This window comes from Scyliorhinus canicula, chromosome 19 (genome assembly GCF_902713615.1).
Source record: "Scyliorhinus canicula chromosome 19, sScyCan1.1, whole genome shotgun sequence".
Classification (NCBI taxonomy): Eukaryota; Metazoa; Chordata; class Chondrichthyes; order Carcharhiniformes; family Scyliorhinidae; genus Scyliorhinus; species Scyliorhinus canicula.
In genome coordinates, this window is record NC_052164.1 from 78,094,278 (window position 1) to 78,117,858 (window position 23,581).

The following is a 23,581-nucleotide window of genomic DNA, read 5'->3' on the forward strand; positions in this document are numbered from 1 at the left end:
GATGGAAAAAGTGAAGTTGTATGGGGTTCAGGGTGTACTAGCTAGATGGATAAAGAACTGGCTGGGCAAGAGGAGACAGAGAGTAGTGGTGGAAGGGAGTGTCTCAAAATGGAGAAAGGTGACTAGTGGTGTTCCACAGGGATCCGTGCTCGGACCACTGTTGTTTGTGATATACATAAATGATCTGGATGATGGTATAAGTGGTCTGATGAGCAAGTTTGCAGATGATATTAAGATTGGTGGAGTTGCAGATAGCGAGGCGGACTGTCAGAGAATACAGCAAAATATAGATAGATTGTAGAGTTGGGCAGAGAAATGGCAGATGGAGTTCAATCCAGGCAAATGCGAGGTCATGCATTTTGGAAGATCTAACTCCAGAGTGGACTATATGGTCAATGGAAGAGTCCTGGGGAAAGTTGATGTAGAGAGAGATCTGGGAGTTCAGGTCCATTGTACCCTGAAGGTGGCAACGCAGGTCGATAGAGTGGTCAAGAAGGCATACAGCATGCTTATCTTTGTCGGACGGGGTATTGATTACAAGAGTCGGCAGGTCATGTTACAGTTGTATCGGACTTTGGTTAGGCCACATTTGGAATACTGCGTGCAGTTCTGGTCGCCACATTACCAGAAGGATGTGGATGCTTTAGAGAGAGTGCAGAGGAGGTTCACCAGGATGTTGCCTGGTATGGAGGGTGCTAGCTATGAAGAAAGGTTGAGTAGATTAGGATTGTTTTCATTGGAAAGACGGAAGTTGAGGGGAGACCTGATTGAGGTCTACAAAATTCTGAGAGGAATGGACAGGGTGGATAGCAACAAGCTTTTTCCAAGAGTGGGGGTGTCAATTACAAGGGGTTACGATTTCAAGGTGAGAGGGGAAAAGTTTAAGGGAGATGTGCATGGAAAGTTTTTTACGCAGAGGGTGGTGGGTGCCTGGAATGCTTTGCCAGCAGAGGTGGTAGAGGCGGGCACGATAGCATCATTTAAGATGCATCTGGACAGATATATGAACGGGTGGGGAACAGAGAGAAGTAGACCTTGGAAAATAGGCAACAGGTTTAGATAATGGATCTGGATCGCGCAGGCTGGGAGGGCCGAAGGGCCTGTTCCATGGCTGTAATTTTCTTTGTTCTTTGTTCACTGCTAATTTATAAAAACTCTCATCATGTGAAATGCTGTAAGATATTATTTTGCAACAAGGAAAATTGAACACTGACCACAAAGTGAGGAAATTTATGAATAAGCAGAAAGATTTTTGAAAATAGACTTTTGAAAGTGGGGAGAATGGTAGCAAGAGAAAGTGGTTTTGGAAAAGAATTCCAGAGAACAAAGCATCAACAATCTGCATTTGATGATGGATTAAGGGGGCAGAGACCAAGGGCATGGAATTAGAGGCAACCTATTGGTTTGAATTGGAATATGGTTTATCGGGAGGAGATAGAGTGTAGGGATAATACAAATGTATTCAAATTGGCAGCAAGTGATGTGTAGTGTCCCCAAGGGATCTAATCTGATTGGGAACATAGCTTGTCACTCTATTTAGAAATTATTTGGATGAAGATATAGAGAGCTGTCTATCTAAGTTTTCTGATGGCAGTTAGGCGGTGCCATAAATACTGTAAGCAGGGGCAGGAAGTTACAAAAGTATACAAATAGCTTAAGTGAGTGGAGAAAAAAATTGTGAAACGGAGTTTATTGCATGAAGTTGTGAGATCATCCACTTGGACCTAAGACATATAGATCAGGGTATTTTCAAAATTAAAACTGTGGATCAGCAGAGTGACTCAGGAGACCAAATCATAGAAATCACTAAAAGCTGGCAGACAGGTATAAATAATAATTTGAAAGGCTAATAGAATGTCGATCTTTATCTTAAAAGGGCTGGAATGACAAAAGGTGTAGAAGTTATGTTACAGTTGCACAGAGTTCTGGTTCAATCCTGTCCGGAGTACGGCACTCAGTTGAGGGTACTGCCCTGCAAGAAGCATATGTTGGCCACAGAGTGTGTACAACACAGAGTCACCAGAATAACAGCAGGGCTAGAGAATTAAATTAGGGAGAGGATGCACATACTTGGCTTGTATTCACTTGAATGCAGAAGATCAGGAATAATCTAGCTGAAATGTTAAGATAATAAACAAATTTGACAGAGTAGATAAATTAACAGTTTTCTCTGGTGTAAACTGGTTAAGAACAAAAGAGTTCAAAATTTAAATTTGAAACCCATAATTACAGTTAGACCTTTCAAAGGTGATGTCAGAAAGAACATCACAGGAAATGTCATGGAAATCTGAAAATCTCTTCACTGACAAACATTTGTTATGAGGGGAATGGAAATATCTTAAATAGTCATTTGGTAGTACAAAACTTTATTTTGCTGAACAAAAAAACATTTTTGTCAAAGTTTTTTGTCTTGCACTCATTAGTATAATTTGCAAGAATATCAAATATAAAGGGAACAATAATTGATACAGTATGAGAAGTGAATGTTGATTGGTTAGCAAGTGGACTCTTATTGGTAGAGGCATTGTCATGGAGAATGCACCAGTTGATGTTGACTGACAGTTAACTGCCAAGAAGTGTTTGAAATTTAAACCAGGCAGCTTGACTCTGATGGCCAAGGCATTTCCCTGAGCAAGGAACCAGAAAATGCCTGTCACTTATTTTATCTAGCTGAAACAGGAGCAATTTATATATATGTTATTTCTGTCCACAAAGAACTGTGTATTAATATATGTAGCTTCCAGTACACGCAAGCGCACCAGACTATGAGCCCAACTAACAATCTTAAATTGGTTGCCATCGTAATTCTTAGCACACTTAAGATTATTCAGCAAATGTTCTTGAATCACAGAATCACGTCTAATATTGGACACTGTTTTGGATTTTACAAGCATGGCCTAGTTAGGTAAGGTCTGTACTTTCACCTGTTGTGAAAAGTGTCTGGAATGTGTTGTCTGAAATGATTCACCCGTATTTGGCATGTACAACCTATGTACCTAACATTAAACTGCCACTGGAATTCATATACCCCATTACTCATTTGTGAGATAAGCAGAAAAGAACTTATTTTCAATTTCCATGAGAAATGTGTATTTGATGGAATGACAGCTATCCCTTGCATGTCTCTGATATGTGGGTGATGTGTTTACTGTATTTAAATCTGCAGCTGAAAGTAATCATTTCCTTACATGTTTTAATGGATTCCATCCTGTGCTCAAATTCATCTTTGAAATAGAGTAGCCAAATGAACTCTGTTTCCTCAATGTACTAGTCGTGAAATCCGCGAGCCATTAAAATCAGCCTTTTCTGCAACCTCGTGAATAGGACCCAAGCCATTTGCTCACCATGCAAGCTTCATGCTAAAATAGGTCGGATTAAAGGCATCTTGGCTACCCTGATCAGATCATTTCATGCTGTATTTCCTGCAAGCTCATGGACCGGCCTGTGGTGGTCACCTTTGACACTACAAAGTACTTGATCTGCCTCACATTACCCTGGAAGGGCAAGTTATCTCAAAAATTTTAGCAACAGATGAAGCTAGCTTTTTCATGTTGTTGCTGGCTGTTTCTTGCTGCTACTATGCAGTAGCAATACGAGTGGAATTCACCAGAACAGGATGCTACCACGAAACCAAAAAGACATTCTGCTTATCACACAAATGAGTTATGCAATATATTGATTTCAGTGTCAGTGTGATACCAGTTACGTAAGGCATAAGTCCCAAAGACTGGCGGGTCGTATCAAATAGCACGTATCAAATACAGAAGATGGCACCAGAGCGAGGCGACTCTCCCCAACAGATCCACTTTTTACTTAACTTGTACTCGTTCAAATCTTTTAAAATTTAATTCTAAGACTCTTTTATTCCCTTTTCTTCCCATGTCCTTAATGATCTGTTGAGCTGCGCGCACTGTACCTCGGTACACGTGACAATAAACAAATCCAAATCCAGATTGAACAACCTTTGCTGAATAATTCTCAGTGTATCAAGAAATATGCAGACAACCAATTTAAGATCATCAGATGGGCTTGCAAGTAGCCCATGTAGATGTAGCTTGCATGTACTGGAAGCTACATATATTGATACATAGGGACAGTTCTTCGCAGACAGTAAGAACATATACACACATTGTGCCTGTTTCAGTTAAACAAAATAAATGACAGTCATTCGCTGGTTAATAAATACCAATCAGGGTCACGTTACCTGATTTCAATTTCAAACTATGCTTGGCAGATTAACTGTCAGACACCATCAATTGGTGAATTCCCTTTGGCGATGCCTCGACAAATCAGAGTCCACTTGCCAATTGATCAGCACTCTCTTCTCATACAGTATAAATTCTTGTTCCCTATATATTTGATCTTTTTTGTGAATTGTCCTGATGGTGGCAAGACAAAAATGAAAGACATTTTTTTTCAGCAATATTTAAATACCTCAAAATTGAAATTGATAGCCTTCAGGGAAGGGTATTGAGAGTTACCTATCCAAGGCATGTATGTAGATCTAAGTGACACAATAGGCTTGGGGCTGAATGGGCTTCCCCTACTCCTGTGTTCCTAGAAAATGAGATACAGATGAGTAGAGTGTTCAGGCTAGAACATATGAAATAGATTTTGCTCAGGCATATCCAATCACATTTGATACTATTTAAGAAAGTCTTGGGGAAAAATGTTCTCTCAAAATTAGAACCCAGTTTACCGCTATATTGTACTTGGGAAAGCAATTTAACAGCAATTCAGAGCAATATGCGGATGGAGCTAGGAGAAGTGAGCGTGATGGCAGTGTGGGACTTTGTGCAGGAGAGGAGGCAGGCTGCAGTGTTCTGGATTAACTCAACTCTATGTTGGGTGTTGATGTGGAGGATATTTGAGAAATTGATCCTGACGTTGTCAAGGCATTGATTAACATTTCAGGAGCAAGTTACGTGATGCAAATACTGCTCATGGAAAACAAATGTGATAAATGATCACTTTTTCACAATGCCTTCACTTTCACTGTTAATGGCTAGTACTAGGGGTTCTGCATCATATTTCAGTGCATCACAGTGTCAGAGGTGCAATTTAAAGATAACAGGAGATAAGCCTTGCAGGCAGGAGTCCACACCAGTCCCAGACACACAGTGTAGGGTTGAATATATGTTTTCAATTTGAAAAGCCTTCATCATTAGGGTCTGAATTTTGGATTTATCTATGTCGCATGACTATAAGTTCGAAAATTTCTATTGTGAACAGCAAACACCAAGACTTTAAAATTCTGCTTTAAGGGCGGCATGGTGGAGCAGTGGTTAGCACTGCTGTCTCACGGTGTCGAAGACCTGTGTTTAATCTCGGCCCCGGGCCACTGTCCTTGTGGAGTCACACTTTTTCCCTGTGTCTGCGTGGGTCTCACCCCCACAACCCAAAGATGTTCAGGGTAGGTGGATTGACCATATTAAATTGCCTCTTAATTGGAGAGGGGGAAAAAAAAATCTGCTTTGAGAAACTGGTCAAGCAAATGCTCTGTGAGTTCAAATAACATTCACGTGTCCCCCATTTTCAGAGACGTTAAAATATTTAATGCAGATGGGTCAGCATCCCTTAAAAGAGCAAATCTATCTGGAATGTCTTTGCTAAGTTTAAATGGTAATATTCACAAGCAATTCAAGACTTTTGACGTTTTTTTTCTCAAACATACAATGTTAATTAACAAAATGACAAACAGCAACACACTTATTAAATAGTTGATTAAGTATTTAATATTTAAATTGGTGTTACTTTTAAAGGATTTGATTTCAAACTCGTTTGTGGGCTGATAAATCTAATTAATAACTAGGTATATTTGGCTAAGTAAGATTAAATGAGCATTAAATCACAACAAAATGTGTGGCTGCAAACAAGCAAATTTAAAACAAATGAACAATAATTCTAACTGGAAACCAAATGTTTAATAACATGTTTCATTCGCATATTCAAAGTGCAATGAGTCCCAATTATTGAAAATGTTAACCTAAGTGCATAGACTGTAATTATCATTAACTGTTCCAATTCAACCCCTTCAGCAGTGTTGTCAGGTTGTTACCTATTAAATGGATATTTTGTTTTATTTGATGTGATCATGATGAGCACCACTAATGTAGTCCATTAACCTACCGAAATGTTATTGCGTACGGATTTGAACCCCATTAGTCACTCAGGAATTTGAATCACTTGCCCAGCATCTGTTGTCTACTTGGAAACAAAAGTGTTGTGTATCTATTGTTTGCATAACCTTCTATTCGACTCAGAACAAAAAGATTTACATTTATTTCATGATAGACTATGAAGGAGTACTTCACAGTCGTGTTTCCACACAGCAACTTGGGTCACAGTGAACAATGCGACTCATTTGAATATGATGCAGCACAACGCAGACAGGGAGAAATCGTAAGGCTGGCGTCAAAACGGCCGTAAAGGGCTTGGAATTCGGCCCATCGGCCAGCTGAGAATCGCTGCTGGCCGTAAAAAAATGGCGGCAGCGATTCGTGTCGGGAGTTGGGCGTGGGGGGGGGGGAGAATAGCGGGAGGGCGTCGGACTAGCGTGGCCATAAAAATTTACGACCCCCGCTATTCTCCGCACCGTCGTGAGTGCGGAGAATTGCGCCCCACATCTTTTAAAACAGGCAACAGACCCATTAATATTTAAAAGAGAGCCAGGTTAATGGGTCACATGGGGCAATTAGAATTCTGATGGACAATAATCAAGTCATTTACTTAAAGAGAAGTGGTATGTAACTTCATAAAACCTCCTCAAAGTGTTGTTAAAAGGGCTCATCCAAACCGTTACTCATTTTTTTCTCATTCAAATGTTGACTGTATGTTGCAAATTGCCTCGATTTTGCTGCTTTTATTTAAGATTTTCAGCAGTAATGCTTTTCCACATTACGCCTTCTGTACTGCAGACTATGTTGAACCTTTTAGACCCAGAAAATGATGTTTGTGCTATTCAGCACTTAATTGTGAATTACTTAACGTTTCTGGCAAATAAAAGTGTAGGTTTGTTAATCACCAATATTGCTGGCTTCTGTCATCGGAACAAACTGTGTCCCAAAAAACCCTCACAGCAGGCTGAACAATGGTCTGGCACAAGCAAAAACAAGCTTGAGCAGCAGTTGATTTCATTAATGAACTATGGGTGGGGTTCTCCCAATGGGCAGCTAAGTACCGATGCTGGAGTAAAAACGGGAGTGTTCTACTCCGGCGTCGGCGCAGTTCCGGGACCCCATTCTGCGGCCCACAGGGGGCTAGGACGACGCTGGAGAGGCCTACGCCACCCCAGCTGCCGATCCCGGCCTGAACCCGGCGCCGGGTCCGCGCATGCACCGATCCCCGGTCCGCGTCAGGGTGGGTCCGCGCATGCACTGTTGAGCCGGCGCCAACTAGTGCATGCGCAGTGGCCTTCTTACCCGCGGCGGTCCCAATGCCAAAAGGTGCAGGGCTACAGGGGCCAGAATGGAGGAAAGATGGCCGCGGGGCAGAGAGGCCAGCCCGCCAATCGGTGGGCCCCAATCGCAGGCCAGGCCACTAGGGAGGCCCCCCCGCGGGAGGGCCGGGCGAATCATGCCACGCCGCCCTGGCACCCCGCCGGAATTCTCCCCCCCCCCCCGTTATTCCCGGCAACTGCCAATTCTCCGGCCCAGATGGGCCAAGCGGCCTGACGACCCCGACCGGTTCACGCCGGCGGCAACCACACCTGGTCGCTGCCGGCGTGAACATCGCGTGACAGGTAAGTGTGGGGCCTGTGGGGGGCGGAGAGAGGATCGAGCACCACGGGCGTGCCCATCAGATGTCTGGCCCGCGATCGGTGCCCACCAATCGTCGGGCCAGCGTCTCTAAGAGACGCACTCTTTTCCCTCCGCCGCCCCGCAAGATCAAGCCGCCGTGTCTTGCGGGGCAGCGGAGGGGAAGACGGCAACCGCCCATGCGCGGGTTGGAGCCAGCCAACCTGCGCATGCACAGCTGACGTCACTTAGGCGGCGCCGGCAGCGCCATTCTCTGCGCGCCGCTTTGACGCAAGCGTCAAGGCCCGGCGCTCAAGATTCGCGCAACGCCGCTCCTAGTCCCCCCCAGAGGGGAGGGGGGAGGGGGGCACGAGGAGCAGCCTCCGATACCGGAGTGAAACACTCCGGGCTTCACTCCGGCGTCGGCTGTTTCTCTCCGTTTCGGAGAATCGTGCCCAGTGAGTGTGTAGTATGGTGTATATGGATTTCAGTAAAGGTTCCCCACGGTAGGTTATTGCAGAAAATACGGAGGCATGGGATTCAGGGTGATTTCGCAATTTTGATCAGAAATTGGCTCGCAGTAAGAAGACAGAGGGCGGTGGTTGATGTGAAATGTTCAGCATGGAGTTCAGTTACGAGTGGTGTACCAGAAGGATCTGTTTTGGGGCCACTGCTGTTTGTTATTTTTATAAATGACCTGGAGGAGGGTGTAGAAGGATGGCTGAGTAAATTTGTGGATGACACTAAAGTCGGTGGAGTTGTGGACAGTGTGGAAGGATGTTGCAGGTTACAGAGGGACATAGAAAATCTGCAGAGCTGGGCTGAGAAGTGGCAAATGAAGTTTAATGCAGAAAAGTGTGAGGTGATTCATTTTGGAAGGCGTAACAAGAATACAGAGTACTGGACTAATGGTAGGATTCTTGGTAGTGTGGATGAGCAGAGAGATCTCAGTGTCCATGTACATAGATCCTTGAAAATTGCGACCCAGGTTGATAGGGTTGTTAAGAAGGCGTACGGTGTGTTAGCTTTTATTGGTAGAGGGATTGCGTTTCAGAGCCATGAGGTCATGTTGCAGCTGTACAAAACTCTGGTGCAGCCATATTTGGAGTATTTTGTGCAGTTCTGGTCGCCGCATTATAGGAAGGATGTGGAAGCATTGGAAAGGGTACAGAGGAGATTTACCAGGATGTTGCCTGGTATGGAGGGAAGATCTTATGAGGAAAGGCTGAGGGACTTGAGGCTGTTTTCGTTAAAGAGAAGATTAAGAGGTGACTTAATTGAGGCATACAAGATGATCAGAGGATTAGATAGGGTGGACAGTTAGAGCCTTTTTCCTCAGATGGTGATGGCTAGCACGAGGGGACATAGCTTTAAATTGAGGGGAGATAGATATAGGACAGATGTCAGAGGTAGGTTCTTTACTCAGAGAGTAGTAAGGGCGTGGAATGCCTTGCCTGCAACAGCAGTGAACTCCCCAACATTCAGGGCATTTAAATGGTCATTGGATAAACATATAGATGATAATGAAATAGTGTAGATGGGCTTTAGATTGGTTTCACAGGTCGGCGCAACATCGAGGGCCAAAGGATCTGTACTGTGCTGTAATGTTCTATTGTTCTATTGTCTATTAGTTTCAGGAACATCACACACAATCCGTGATTGGACTGCTAAGCAACCTCTTTGAATTACATTTTGATTTCCTATCTCTGTTGTTTTTGTAGGCCAAGAAAAATAGTGAAATGCCAGCCATGGAATTGAGAAAGCTAGTACCTCAAATATATGAGAAGACAAAATGAATATGGATGAAGTGGAACATCATTGTACTGTGTCCAGCATTGTATAGTGGAAGAGAGTCCTGTAGATTCTATCAATCATCCCAGTGGCACTGGGCAGCTTTGTTGCACTGCTGTTCTTGGATCATTACGATATATTGCTCCTCCTGAGTAAATCATCAATGTATATTCTCTCCACAGACAGAAAATCTTCTGATAGCATAAAGATTTAAAAAGAAAATCAGCCACATTTCTAACTGCAAACCAGTGATCCATGGTGAAATGTTGATGTTTGTCGTCAATGGATGAGGATAGGATAGAGCTCAGCTATGTGCCGATCACAATCGAATAGCCTCCCATACTATCTAAACAATATAACCCCCGATTGAGAAATTGAAACACTGTATAATGCCAGAGGGTGAATTGGTCAGCATTTTCAGATGGTAATAATTTAGATAAACTTGTCTAGAGGAGCAAAAAGCTGAAGAAAAACAGCTCCCCAAACAACAAGATTATACTAATAGAAAAAAACAAGAATTATAGACAAAGACTGAACAAAATAGACATTGGCGAATATGGTGTAAAAACTGTAGAACTGTTTCCATGCTTACGAAGGTGTACATCCAGCAAAGGAGAACATGAGAGAAGTGAAAGATCTATTGCTTTCGGCAGAATATTTTGATAAACTGTGGAAGCCAATCTGGAGGAGGATAGATGGGTCATGGGATATGAAAGAAATGTGTGAGCCCAATGTCCAAACATTGTAAACAATGTAGAGTGTTAGAACTAAGAGGCAGCTCAGAAGTCGTGAGCAGAAGTGTTTTGTATGCGCCATGTAAGGAAAATGCTGGGTGCAAGCCTGGAGGATAAGGTGACTGACCTAAAATAACGAGAAGTGCTAATGTAAAGTACAGGCCAAGGTATGATAAAGGATAGTTTGCAGCAGGGGAGATGGATTAAGTTCGCTGTGCCTGAATCGTGTGACATTAAGGTGAATGGCAACTTGAATGAGGTAACAACAAGACCTACTGGTGCCAATGAAAGAGTCAATACCTAGAATCATAAAAACGTACAGCTCACAAGGAGTCCCATCATGCTATGCTGGCTCTAAAGTCATGCTTAGTTCCACATCCCTGATTTTTGTCCATAACTCTAAGTTCCTTATCCTCAACTCCCTTTTAAAAATGTCAATGGGGTCAACCCGCATTTCCTTTTCGAGTAGATCATTTCAGATCCCAAAAACTGAAAACATTTCACCTTATCTTCTCTCTACATCTTTTATCCAATCATTTCAAATTTATGTTCTATGATTATTGGCCCATCCAGCAGAGGGAATAGTTTTACCCTGTCTACCTTTATCAAAACATATCACTTTGAAAACCTCCATTAATATGTCCTTCAATGAAGTCATAACTTTTCAACCTCAGCTTATTATTGAAGGCCCCTTCCTTTGTAGCATCTTGATAAACTCTGCCTTTGGATTTGGATTTTGTTTATTGTCACGTGTACCGAGGTACAGTGAAAAGTATTTTTCTGCGAGCAGCTCCACAGATCATCAAGTACATGAAAAGAAAAGGAAATAAAAGAAAATACATAATAGGGCAACACAAGGTACACAATGTAACTGCATAAACACCGGCATCGGGTGAAGCACACAGTGATGTAGTGTTAATAAGGTCAGTCCATAAGAGGATTGTTTAGGAGTCTGGTATTCTGGAAAAGTAGCACCAAGAAAAGTGCCATCACAGGAAAATCGGCGGAATCGGGGAGATAAAAGAGCACAAAAAAAAGCGAGACTGAGATTGGAGCTGGAAGATAAAAGTGCTTGAGAAAGAACTAGATTGAGAGTGGAGCCAAGATGATAAAAGAACGGGCGGAAGAGTGAGAATAAGAGTGGAGGCGGGAGGATAAAGCCACGAGACAGAGCGAGACTGAGAGAGATGCCAGGAGGCTAAAAGAGCACAAGAAAGAGGCAGACTGCGAGCAGAGTCAGTTTGGAATTTGAAAGCTCCTGAGGCAACATCAAGATTCAAAAGTGACGTGGGGCAAGTGGAAGCATCTGATTTGGTGAGTACTGTCAGATAAATATATACTACTTTTACAGGTTTTAAGGGATGTATTCTGCAGTAAAAAAACCAAGGAAGAAGGGTTCTGGAGAAATTGATATTATTTGATTTTAAGTAACTTCCAAAAGGATTAATATAAAGGGGTAAGTCATGGCAAGGGAGCTCAAAGCTATGTTGTGTTTCTCCTGCTCTATGTGGGAAGTTGGGAACATTCCCAGTTCCTGGGGTCTGTCTATAAGTGTGCAGGAAGTGTCGCTTGCTGCAGCTTCTGGAAGCACGGGCTTTGAAGCTGGAGTGGCGAATGGGAACACTGTGGAGCATCTGCAAGGTGGAGAGTATTGTAGATAGGATGTATAGAGAGTTTGTCACACCGCAGGCTAAGAGGTGGCGCAGAGTGGTTAGCACTGATGCCTCACAGCTCCAGGGTCCAGGATTTAATTCCGGCCTTGGGTGATTGTGTGGAGTTTGCAGTTTCTCCCCGTGTCTGCGTGAATTTCCTCCGGGTGCTCTGGTTTCCTCCCACAGTCCAAATATGTGCAGGTTAGGTGGATTGGCCATGCTAAATTGCCCCTTAGTTCGGTAGGGTTACTGGGTTACGGGGATAGGGTGGGGGTGTGGGCTTAAGTAGCGCACTCTTTCCAAGGGCTGATGCAGATTTGATGGGCCAAATGGCCTCCTTCTGTACTGTAAATTCAACGATATGACTCTGCAGGTAGGACGGGAATGGCGAACCACCAGGTAGAGCAAGATGATTAGACAGGCAGTGCAGGAATTAACAGTGGCCATTCTCCTGCAACAGACATACTGCTTTGTGATACTGTTGGAGGGAATGGCTTCTCAGGGGGAAACAACAACAGCTAAATTCAATGCATCATGGTTGGATCAGCTGCACAGGGGAGGGGTAAGAAGTGTGGCAATGTAATAGTTATAAGGGATTCAATTATAAAAGGAATAGATACACATTTCTGTGGCTGCAAACAAGACTCCAGGATGATATGTTGCCTCCCTGGTGCTTGGGTCAAGGATGTCTCAGAGTGGTTACAGGACATTCTGCAGGTGGAGAGTGAACAGTCCGTGGTCATGGTACACGTTTATACAAACAACATAGGTAAAAAAAGGGACGAGGTCCTAAAAGAATATATGGAGTTAGAAAGTAAATTTAAAAGTAGCACCTCAAAGGTAGTGATCGCAGAATTACTACCGGTGACATGTGCTGGTCAGAGCAGAAATAGCAGGGTATATCAGCTGAATACGTGGCTGATGAGACGGTGCGAGGGGAGGATTTCAGATTCCTGAGAGATTCCAGAGTACAAGAGTAAGCTTGCGAGGAACATTAACACTGATTATAAAGCTTCCATACATGTATGAAGGGGGAAAGATTGGTAAAGACAGATGTAGGCCCCTCACAGTCAGAAACAGGGAAATTTATAATGGGGAACAAATAAATGACTAAATACACACTTTGGTTCTGTCTTCACATTCTTTTCATTGTCTAATTTATTTATTTTTATTTTGAAATTCTAGTTGTTTAAGTTTACCAAGGGTTTAAGACATGGCAGGAGATCCCAGACCCGTGTCATGCTCCTCGTGTGCGATGTGGGAGCTCAGGGACACGTCCACTGTCCCTGGCTCCTTCACGTGCAAGAAGTGTGTTCAGTTGCAGCTCTTGTTAGACCGCTTGACGGCTCTGGAGCTGCGGATGGACTCACTTTGGAGCATCCGCGATGCTGAGGAGGTCGTGGATAGCACGTTTAGCGAGTTGGTCACACCGCAGGTGAAGGTTACTGAGGGAGATAGAAAATGGGTGACCAAAAGAAAGAGCAAGAGTAGGAAGGCAGTGCAGGTGTCCCCTGCGGTCATCTCCCTGCAAAACAGATATACCGCTTTGGATACTGTTGAGGGAGATGGCTCACCAGGGGAAGGCAGCAGCAGCCAGGTTCATGGCACCGTGGCTGGCTCTGCTGCACAGCAGGGCAGGAAGAAAAATGGCAGGGCTATAGTGATAGGGGACTCGATCGTAAGGGGAATAGACAGGCGGTTCTGTGGACGCAATCGAGACTCCAGAATGGTATGTTGCCTCCCTGGTGCAAGGGTCAAGGGTGTCTCGGAGCGGCTGCAGGACATTCTGGGGGGGGAGGGTGAACAGCCAGCTGTCGTGGTGCACATAGGCACCAACGATATAGGTAAAAAACGGGATGAGGTCCTACAAGCGGAATTCAGGGAGTTAGGAGTTAAACTAAAAAGTAGGACCTCAAAGGTAGTAATCTCAGGATTGCTACCAGTGCCATGAGCTAGTCAGAGTAGGAATGTCAGGATAGATAGGGTGAATGCGTGGCTCGAGAGATGGTGCAAGAGGGAGGGATTCAAATTCCTGGGGCATTGGGACCGCTTCTGGGGGAGGTGGGACCAGTACAAACCGGACGGTCTGCACTTGGGCAGGACTGGAACCGATGTCCTAGGGGGGGTGTTTTCTAGAGCTGCTGGGGAGGGTTTAAACTAATGTGGCAGGGGGATGGGAACCAATGCTGGAAGTTGGAAGGTAGTAAAACAGGGACAGAAACAAAAGGAAGTAAGGGGAAAAGTGCAAGGCAGAGAAGACATAGTCAGAAATCCATAAGGGCGACAGTACAAGGTACAGTGACTGAGGGGAGCACAGTGAATAGGCCCAGTAATAACAAAAGGAATAAAACTGGAGATGTTAAGATTCAAAACAGAGGTAAAAAAACCCAACATAAGTGTACTTTACCTGAATGCTCGTAGTATTCGGAATAAAGTAAATGAGTTGGTGGCACAAATCATCGTAAATGACTATGATTTAGTGGCCATTACTGAAACATGGTTAAAGGATGGTCACGACTGGGAGTTAAATATCCGAGGGTATCAAACTATTCGGAAGGACAGAGTGGATGGTAAGGGAGGTGGTGTTGCTCTGTTATTTAAGGATGAAATCCGGGCAATAGTAAGGGATGACATCGGTGCTATGGAGGATAAGGTTGAATCCATTTGGGTGGAAATCAGGAATAGTAAGGCGAAAAAGTCACTGATAGGAGTAGTCTATCGGCCACCAAATAGTAACGAGATGGTGGGGCAGGCAATAAACAAAGAAATAACTGATGCATGTAGAAATGGTACAGCAGTTATCATGGGGGATTTTAATCTACATGTCGATTGGTTTAACCAGGTCGGTCAAGGCAACCGTGAGGAGGAGTTTATAGAATGTATCCGCGATAGTTTCCTAGAACAGTATGTAATGGAACCTACGAGGGAACAAGCGGTCCTAGATCTTGTCCTGTGTAATGAGACAGGATTGATTCATGATCTCATAGTTAGGGATCCTCTCGGAAGGAGCGATCACAATATGGTGGAATTTAAAATACAGATGGAGGGTGAGAAAGTAAAATCAAATACTAGTGTTTTGTGTTTAAACAAAGGAGATTACAAGGGGATGAGAGAAGAACTAGCTAAGGTAGACTGGGAGCTAAGACTTTATGGTGGAACAGTTGAGGAACAGTGGAGAACCTTCCAAGCGATTTTTCACAGTGCTCAGCAAAGGTTTATACCAACAAAAAGGAAGGACGGAAGAAAGAGGGAAAATCGACCATGGATATCTAAGGAAATAAGGGAGAGTATCAAATTGAAGGAAAAAGCATATAAAGTGGCAAAGATTGCTGGGAGATTAGAGGACTGGGAAATCTTTAGGGGGCAACAGAAAGCTACTAAAAAAGCTATAAAGAAGAGTAAGATAGAGTATGAGAGTAAACTTGCTCAGAATATAAAAACAGACAGTAAAAGTATTTACAAATATATAAGACAAAAAAGAGTGGCTAAGGTAAATATTGGTCCTTTAGAGGATGAGAAGGGAGTTTTAATAATGGGAAATGAGGAAATGGCTGAGGAACTGAACAGGTTTTTTGGGTCGGTCTTCACAGTGGAAGACACAAATAACATGCCAGCGACTGATAGAAATGAGGCTATGACAGGTAAGGACCTTGAGAGGATTGTTATCACTAAGGAGGGAGTGATGGGCAAGCTAATGGGGCTAAAGGTAGACAAGTCTCCTGGCCCTGATGGAATGCATCCCAGAGTGCTAAAAGAGATGGCTAGGGAAATTGCAGATGCACTAGTGATAATTTACCGAAATTCACTAGACTCTGGGGTGGTCCCGGTGGATTGGAAATTAGCAAACGTGACGCCACTGTTTAAAAAAGGAGGTAGGCAGAAAGCAGGAAATTATAGGCCAGTGAGTTTAACTTCGGTAATAGGGAAGATGCTGGAATCTATCATCAAGGAAGAAATTGCGAGGCATCTGGATAGAAATTGTCCCATTGGGCAGACGCAGCATGGGTTCGTTAAAGGCAGGTCATGCCTAACTAATTTAGTGGAATTTTTTGAGGACATTACCAGTGCAGTAGATAACGGGGAGCCGATGGATGTGGTATATCTGGATTTCCAGAAAGCCTTTGACAAGGTGCCACACAAAAGGTTGCTGCATAAGATAAAGATGCATGGCATTAAGGGTAAAGTAGTAGCATGGATAGAGGATTGGTTAATTAATAGAAAGCAAAGAGTTGGGATAAATGGGTGTTTCTCTGGTTGGCAATCAGTAGCTAGTGGTGTCCCTCAGGGATCCGTGTTGGGCCCACAATTGTTCACAATTTACATTGATGATTTGGAGTTGGGGACCAAGGGCAATGTGTCCAAGTTTGCAGATGACACTAAGATGAGTGGCAAAGCGAAAAGTGCAGAGGATACTGGAAGTCTGCAGAGGGATTTGGATAGGTTAAGTGAATGGGCTCGGGTCTGGCAGATGGAATACAATGTTGACAAATGTGAGGTTATCCATTTTGGTAGGAATAACAGCAAACGGGATTATTATTTAAACGATAAAATATTAAAGCATGCCGCTGTTCAGAGAGACTTGGGTGTGCTAGTGCATGAGTCACAGAAGGTTGGTTTACAAGTGCAACAGGTGATTAAGAAGGCAAATGGAATTTTGTCCTTCATTGCTAGAGGGATGGAGTTTAAGACTAGGGAGGTTATGTTGCAATTGTATAAGGTGTTAGTGCGGCTACACCTGGAGTATTGTGTTCAGTTTTGGTCTCCTTACTTGAGAAAGGACGTACTGGCGCTGGAGGGTGTGCAGAGGAGATTCACTAGGTTAATCCCAGAGCTGAAGGGGTTGGATTATGAGGAGAGGTTGAGTAGACTGGGACTGTACTCGTTGGAATTTAGAAGGATGAGGGGGGATCTTATAGAAACATTTAAAATTATGAAGGGAATAGATAGGATAGATGCGGGCAGGTTGTTTCCACTGGCGGGTGACAGCAGAACTAGGGGGCATAGCCTCAAAATAAGGGGAAGTAGATTTAGGACTGAGTTTAGGAGGAACTTCTTCACCCAAAGGGTTGTGAATCTATGGAATTCCTTGCCCAGTGAAGCAGTTGAGGCTCCTTCATTACATGTTTTTAAGGTAAAGATAGATAGTTTTTTGAAGAATAAAGGGATTAAGGGTTATGGTGTTCGGGCCGGAAAGTGGAGCTGAGTCCACAAAAGATCAGCCATGATCTAATTGAATGGCGGAGCAGGCTCGAGGGGCCAGATGGCGTACTCCTGCTCCTAGTTCTTATGTTCTTATGTTCTTATGTTCACAAAGGAGGACACACATAACATCCCAGAAATGTTGGAGAACACTGTTTAGTGAGAGGGAGAAACTGAAGGAAATCAGTATTAGTAGGGGAATAGTATTGGGGAAATCCCCACGGCCTGATAATCTATAACCCAGGGTACTGAAGGAAGTGGCCCTAGAAATAGTGGATGCAGTGATGGTCATCTTCCAAGATATTAAAGACTCTGGAACTGTTCCTGCAGATTGGAGGGTAGCCAGTATAATCCCACTATTTAAAAAAAGGAGTAGAGAGAAAACAGGGAATCACATACCAGTCAGCCTGATGTCAGTAGAGGGGAAAATGTTCGAGTCCATTATAAAAGATTTAATACCAGAGCATTTGGAAATCAGTGGCAGGATCAGACAGAGTCAGCATGGATTTCAGAAAGGGAAATCTTGCTTGACAAATCCACTGGATTCTTTGAAGATGTAATTTGTAGAGTTATGAGGGGGAGCCAGTGGATGTAGTTTATTTGGACTTTCAGAAGGTGTTCAAGAGTCCCGCATGTAAAATTAAAGCACATGGGTTTGGGGGTGGTTTATTGAGGTGGATAGAAATAGTGGATGCAGTGATGGTCATCTTCCTGGCAGACAGGAAACAAAGTGTCGAAATAAACCGATCTTTTTCCAAATGGCGGGCGGTGTCTAGAGTGGTATTACAGGGATCAGTGCTAGGACCCCAACTATTCACACTGTACATTAATGATTTAGATGACGGAATTAAATGCAATATCTACAAATTTGCAGATGACACAAAGCTGGGTTGCAGGGTGAGCTGTGAGGAGGATGCAGAGATGCTTCAGTATGATTTGGACAATTTGCGTGAGTGGGAAAATACATGGCAGCTGCAGTATAATGTGGATAAATGTGAGTTTATCCATTTTGGAATCAAAAACAGGAAGGCAGATTATTACCTGAATAGCTATAAATTGAGAGGAGAGAATGTTCAATGAGACTTGGATATCCTTGTACACCAGTCATTGAAAGTAAGCATGCAGGTGCAGCAGGTGGTAAAGGCAAATGTTATGTTGGCCTTCATAGCAAGAGGATTTGCGTACAGGAGCAGGGATGTCTTGCTGCAATTATATAGGGCCTTGGTGAGACCTCACCTGGAATATTGTGTACAGTTTTGGTCTTCTTATCTGAGGAAGGATTCTCTTGCTGTCGTGGGAGTGGAGCAAAGGTTTACCAGACTAATTCCTGAGGTGGCGAGACTGATGCATGAGGAGAGATTGAGTCGGTTAGGATTATATTTGCTGGAGATAAGAAGAATGAGGGGGGAATCCCATAAACCTATCAAATCCAATCGGACTAGAGAGCTTAGATGCAGGAAGGTTGTTCCCCATGGCGGGGGAGTGAAGAACTAAGGGTTACTAACTAAGGATACGGGGTAAACCATTTAGGACTGAGATGAGGAGAGATTTCTTCACCTGGAGAATAGTGAGCCTGTAGAATTTGCTATCACAGAAAACAGCTGAGGCCAAAACATTATATGTTTTCAAGAAGGAGATAGGTATAGAATCATAGAATTATTATAGAATCATTGAATTTACAGTACAAAGGAGGTCATTCGGCCAATCGAGTCTGCGCTGGCCCTGGGAAAGTGCACCCTACTTAAGCACATGCCTCCACCCTATCCCCATAACCCAGGAACCCACCTAACCTTTTGGACACTAAGGGGCAATTTGGCACAGCCAATCCTCCTAATCTGCACATCTTTAGACTGTGGGAAGAAACCAGATCACCCGGAGGAAACCCACAGACACGGGGAGAAAGTGCAAACTGCACAGTCACCCGAGGCCGGAATTGAACCCGGGACCTTGGAGCTGTAAGGCAGCAGTGCTAACCACTGTGCCACCCTCTTGGGCTAAAGGAATCAAGGGATATGGAGAGAAGCCGGGAACAGGTTACTGAAATGGATAATCAGCGACCATCATCATGAATGTTGGAGGAGGCTCGAAGGGCCAAATGGCTCCTCCTGCTCCTAATTTCTATGTTTCTATGAATTGTTCAGCTGAGGCCCAACCAATAATGCAGGAGCACAGAAGAGAAATTTGGGAAAGGTGGCCAGGGAGGTAAAAAGATGTTCAACTACATTTTCAAAGTTAATAATTACCTTGTAATGTCATTGTTTTTGTTTTCAGGTTCGGTCTTGCCTCTATCCTGCTCATCTTCAGCCTCTGTTTCCTCCAGGCTGTTATAGACATTCCATCCTTCCTCCTGCCCGTTCTCTGCACCAAATTCACTGTCTTCTAAAGTTACCATCTCTTCATTATCCTGAATGTGATGCTGCAGTTCCAGTTGATATTGCCTCTCTTGAATTAAGCTGTCAGAATCACACTCCAATGAGTCATATAAACTCAAGTGAAAATCCTCTTCTTCGTCCAGTGGAAATGGTCCCTCTGGCACCTCTTTCAGTTGGGTGCCAGCTCCTGGGTTAAGCAACTTTCTCCTCTGCATGCCATTCATATTTATCTCCATTGTTAAAATATGCAAGATGTTAAAAAAGTTTAAGTGTTCATTGTGCAGATACGGTACTAGTTTGCATAAAAGAACTAGGTCTGCTGTCTTGTATAAATAGGAAAGTCAGATGTATCGGAAATTCATGTTCTGCAGAACTCGACAACCATATGGTTTAACTGTGCTTGTATCATATTTATTCAACAGCTAAAAGGGAAAATAATAAACCATTAGTGTATTAGAAAATTAAAATAAAGGCTTTGTATCTATTTAATATGGTGGAAGCTCTTTTTTTGAAATATTTTGTCAAATTTGACTTCAGCAGAATAGAGAACTTTACATTTCAAAGTTTCTCCAGTTTGGACACAAGTATTCAGCATACAAAGCTTTTTTTTCATAATATATAAAAGAATAACAGTAACCGGCATAAAACACATGACATGATATTTTCAATCATAGGATCCAATATCTATCAGTTCTGGTGTAGGTTATACTGAAATGTTAACTTGTCTGTTCTCTCCATGGATAAGAACTGACTTATGAAATATTTCCAGCATTTTCTGATTTTATATCATGGTTTACAATTTGAGCTGAGCTGATTTTTTTTATGGCTAGGCCATTACCCATCCCTAATTTCCCTTGAACTGCTGTAGTCCATGTGGTGTAGGTACATCCACAGTGCTGTTAGGAAGTGATTTTGACCATCGACCAAATTGAGGTGACTGATCAAATGTGAATCAGAGGAAAAATCCTTCATCCAATGGTTGTGAGAATGTGGACTATGCCTTCCCAAAAAGCCATTGGTGCAAAGTTGATTGAGGACCCTAAACGCGAGATCCAAGAATCTCTACAGTGCAGGAGACAATTCAGCCCATTGTGTCGACACCTAACCTCCGAAAGGGCACTCTACCTAGGCCCACTCCCTTGCCCTTTCCAAGTAACCGCACACAACCTGCACATCCTTGGACTGTGGAAGGAAACCGGAGCACCAGGATGAAACCAACGTAGACATGGGGAGGTGGAAATTCCACACAGTCACCCAAGGCTGGAATCTAACTCGGGTCCCTGCCGCTGTGAGGCAACAATAATAACCACTGCCATTTACTTATTTGGGAAGCAAGAGCATTAGAGGATGGTTAGATTCCAAGAACTGACATATCTTATTAAAGAACTTGACAACCATATGGTTTAATTGTGCTTGTATCCTATTTATTCAACCGCTAAAAGGGGAAATAATTAACCATTTGTGTATTAGAAAATTAAAATAAAGGCTTTGTATCTATTTAATATGGTGGAAGCTCTTTTTGTGAAATATTTTCAAATATTGTGAAATGGCAAATTTGACTTATTAAACTTGCTGTGTTCACATCATTATCACTAGCCTTCACTTAGGACATCAATATAGAGTTCAGAAGAAGTCATATTCGACTTAAAATGTTAACTCCATTTCTCGCTCTACAAATGTTACCAGACAAACTGAGTATTTCAAGCACTTTATGTTTTTATTTCAGATTTACAGCATCCACAGTATTTTCCTTTTGTCATTACACGTTAACTGCTATAAGAGACTTCCGACCAACATTTATTGGGAGAAAAACTGAAGTAAAGCAAAACACAACTGTTCATGCCACTTTTAAAGTATCTCTCAAATGTTTTGATATATTTATGTGGCAGCCATGGCAGTTGCATGCATGGGTTCAATTCCTATGCCAGGCACTGAAGTACAAAAAATATAGTTTACCACTCCAAGGAAGGCAGTACTCAGGGAGTGCTGCATTGATCGGGATACCATAATTTAAACAAAGTGCGAACCAAAAACTGTTTGATTTTAACAAGTAGATGTGAAAGATACATTCTCACTCTTTGAACAAGAGCAGTGATGTCTTGGTCAACATTTATCCTCTAATCAACAACAGAAAACAAACGGCGGAAATTACCGCCTGTGCACGCCGACAGGATATTCTGGTCCCTCTGGTTTCCCAGTTACGAGGGGCGGATTCAACGGGAAATCTCGTTGACAGCAGCGGGACCAGAAGATCCCGCTGGCGGGCCGTCTCCAAAAATCACGCAGTGGGTTGCGCAGAAAATTCCGCCGCAAATATCTGATCATTATCACATAACTGTTTGTGAGAACTGGCTGTATGCAAATTGGCTCCTACATTCAGAAGAATGCATTCGGCTGTAGAGCACTTTGGAAAGTTTTGTCGTGTGAAAGGCACTATACCTGTATAAGTGCAACTCTTTTTTTTAAACACTAAAGTTGACTCATCTTCTGAAGTCAGACAGAACAACTTGTCACGGGTTTGGAAGTGAAAGTCCATGTTGCCCCCAAGCATCAAAAAGAACGAATAGACGCAAGAGATAATTTCTAAGATACAGTTCCAAGGCTTCCTCTCGTTTCACCCAACTGTACAGGAAATGTTGGGAGTGACTTGGAAACGCCAGGGAACTTTCTCAAAGCACTTGAGGACGTATCTGGGAGGTTTGGTGACATTTCTGAACCAGAAGTGAGCAGGTTGGGCACCCGTCCTGCAGCAATTGCCCCTTTAATTGTCCCTCGCCCTGAGCCAGGCCAGAGCTCGGCTCAGGCGCAGTGGGGGGGTCAGTTGGGAGGATCAGTCCGGCTGCCGGGAGGTTGCGGAAAGTTTGATCTCGGCAGCCGCGTTTTTAATTATATTCCCGCATCTCGCAACCCGCGGGGATGTCCGCCACTAACCAATTTGCCGGGTCGCTCATTGATCAGGCGCTAAATCGCCAGTTGCTGTTCGCAGATACTCACCAGGACGATCACGCCGCCATGACAGTAGCCGACAGATTGCCCGGGCGGTACACAACGTCGTCGCCACGGCAACGACGCCGACTACGTCATCGCGCAGTCAACGCTCTGTGCGTGCTAGCTTGGTTGGCTCAAAAATGCAACAGCCGCAGATCACGTGCGCAGGAGCGACCTGTTGCATGTGGAGCAGTGGTTCCCAACTTCTTATATGTCATGGCACACCTCTATGCCATAATAGGATGCACATCTCCTATTTTTTCTGTCTTCTTCCCTGAATGGGAACGTGCTTCTTCCTGTTCCCTTTTCTGTTTTTTTTGTTACCTCTCCCTGTCTCGCTTCTCCCTGGGTTTTTGAGCCCTTTTTAAGGTTTCGCTTTTTGCGACAGGCCTTTGAGTTCAGTTCCAAGTCCCGTTGGTCATACACAACATCCGATACTCAATCCTCTTGCTGCCCCAGGAAGATATATACCCCTTACTATTTCAACCCATAGTATTTCAGGCTCCATGCTCTACATGTTTTGGGATTGTTCTGTTTTATTAAAAATATGTTTTTATAGGCATATTTAAAAAAAACAAATTTAGAGTGCCCATTTTTTTTTACAATTAAGGGACATTTTAGCGTGGCCAATCCACCAAACCAGCACATAGAACATAGAACAGTACAGCACAGAACAGGCCCTTCGGCCCTCAATGTTGTGCCGAGCCATGATCACCCTACTCAAACCCACGTATCCACCCTATACCCGTAACCCAACAACCCCCCCCCCCCCCTTAACCTTACTTTTATTAGGACACTACGGGCAATTTAGCATGGCCAATCCACCTAACCCGCACATGTTTGGGTTGTGGGGGTGAAACCCACGCACACACGGGAAGATTGTGCAAATTCCATACGGACAATGACCAGGGGCTGGGATCAAACCCAGGTCCTCAGCGTTGTGAGGCAGCAGTGCTAACCACTGCACCATCATGCTGCCCATACGTGGAATTTTTAACATTGTGGAGAAATTTGACTCTCCATAAAATCAGCTTCTGAAGGCCAGGAAGGCTTTTCGTTATATTTATGAAATCAATGCATGATTAAAAACCAGTCAAATCATTCAACGA

General features: G+C 43.5%; 1 protein-coding gene across 5 annotated transcripts in view; it reads right to left on the bottom strand.

Moving 5' to 3' along the window:
- jhy (junctional cadherin complex regulator) overlaps positions 1-22,541 on the bottom strand; it is a 120,737-nt gene extending 98,196 nt beyond the window's left edge. For all 5 annotated transcript variants that reach the window (XR_005458185.1, XM_038779188.1, XM_038779189.1 and 2 more), the window contains exons 1-2: positions 22,479-22,541; positions 19,356-19,906 (exon numbers count right to left, since the gene is read on the bottom strand). Coding sequence is in view for 4 of the 5 variants with exons in the window: in XM_038779188.1 (XP_038635116.1) it covers positions 19,356-19,720 (365 nt within the window). In the remaining variant the exon portion in view is untranslated. The remainder of the gene's footprint in view (positions 1-19,355; positions 19,907-22,478) is intronic.
- Positions 22,542-23,581: the final 1,040 nt, after the last annotated feature.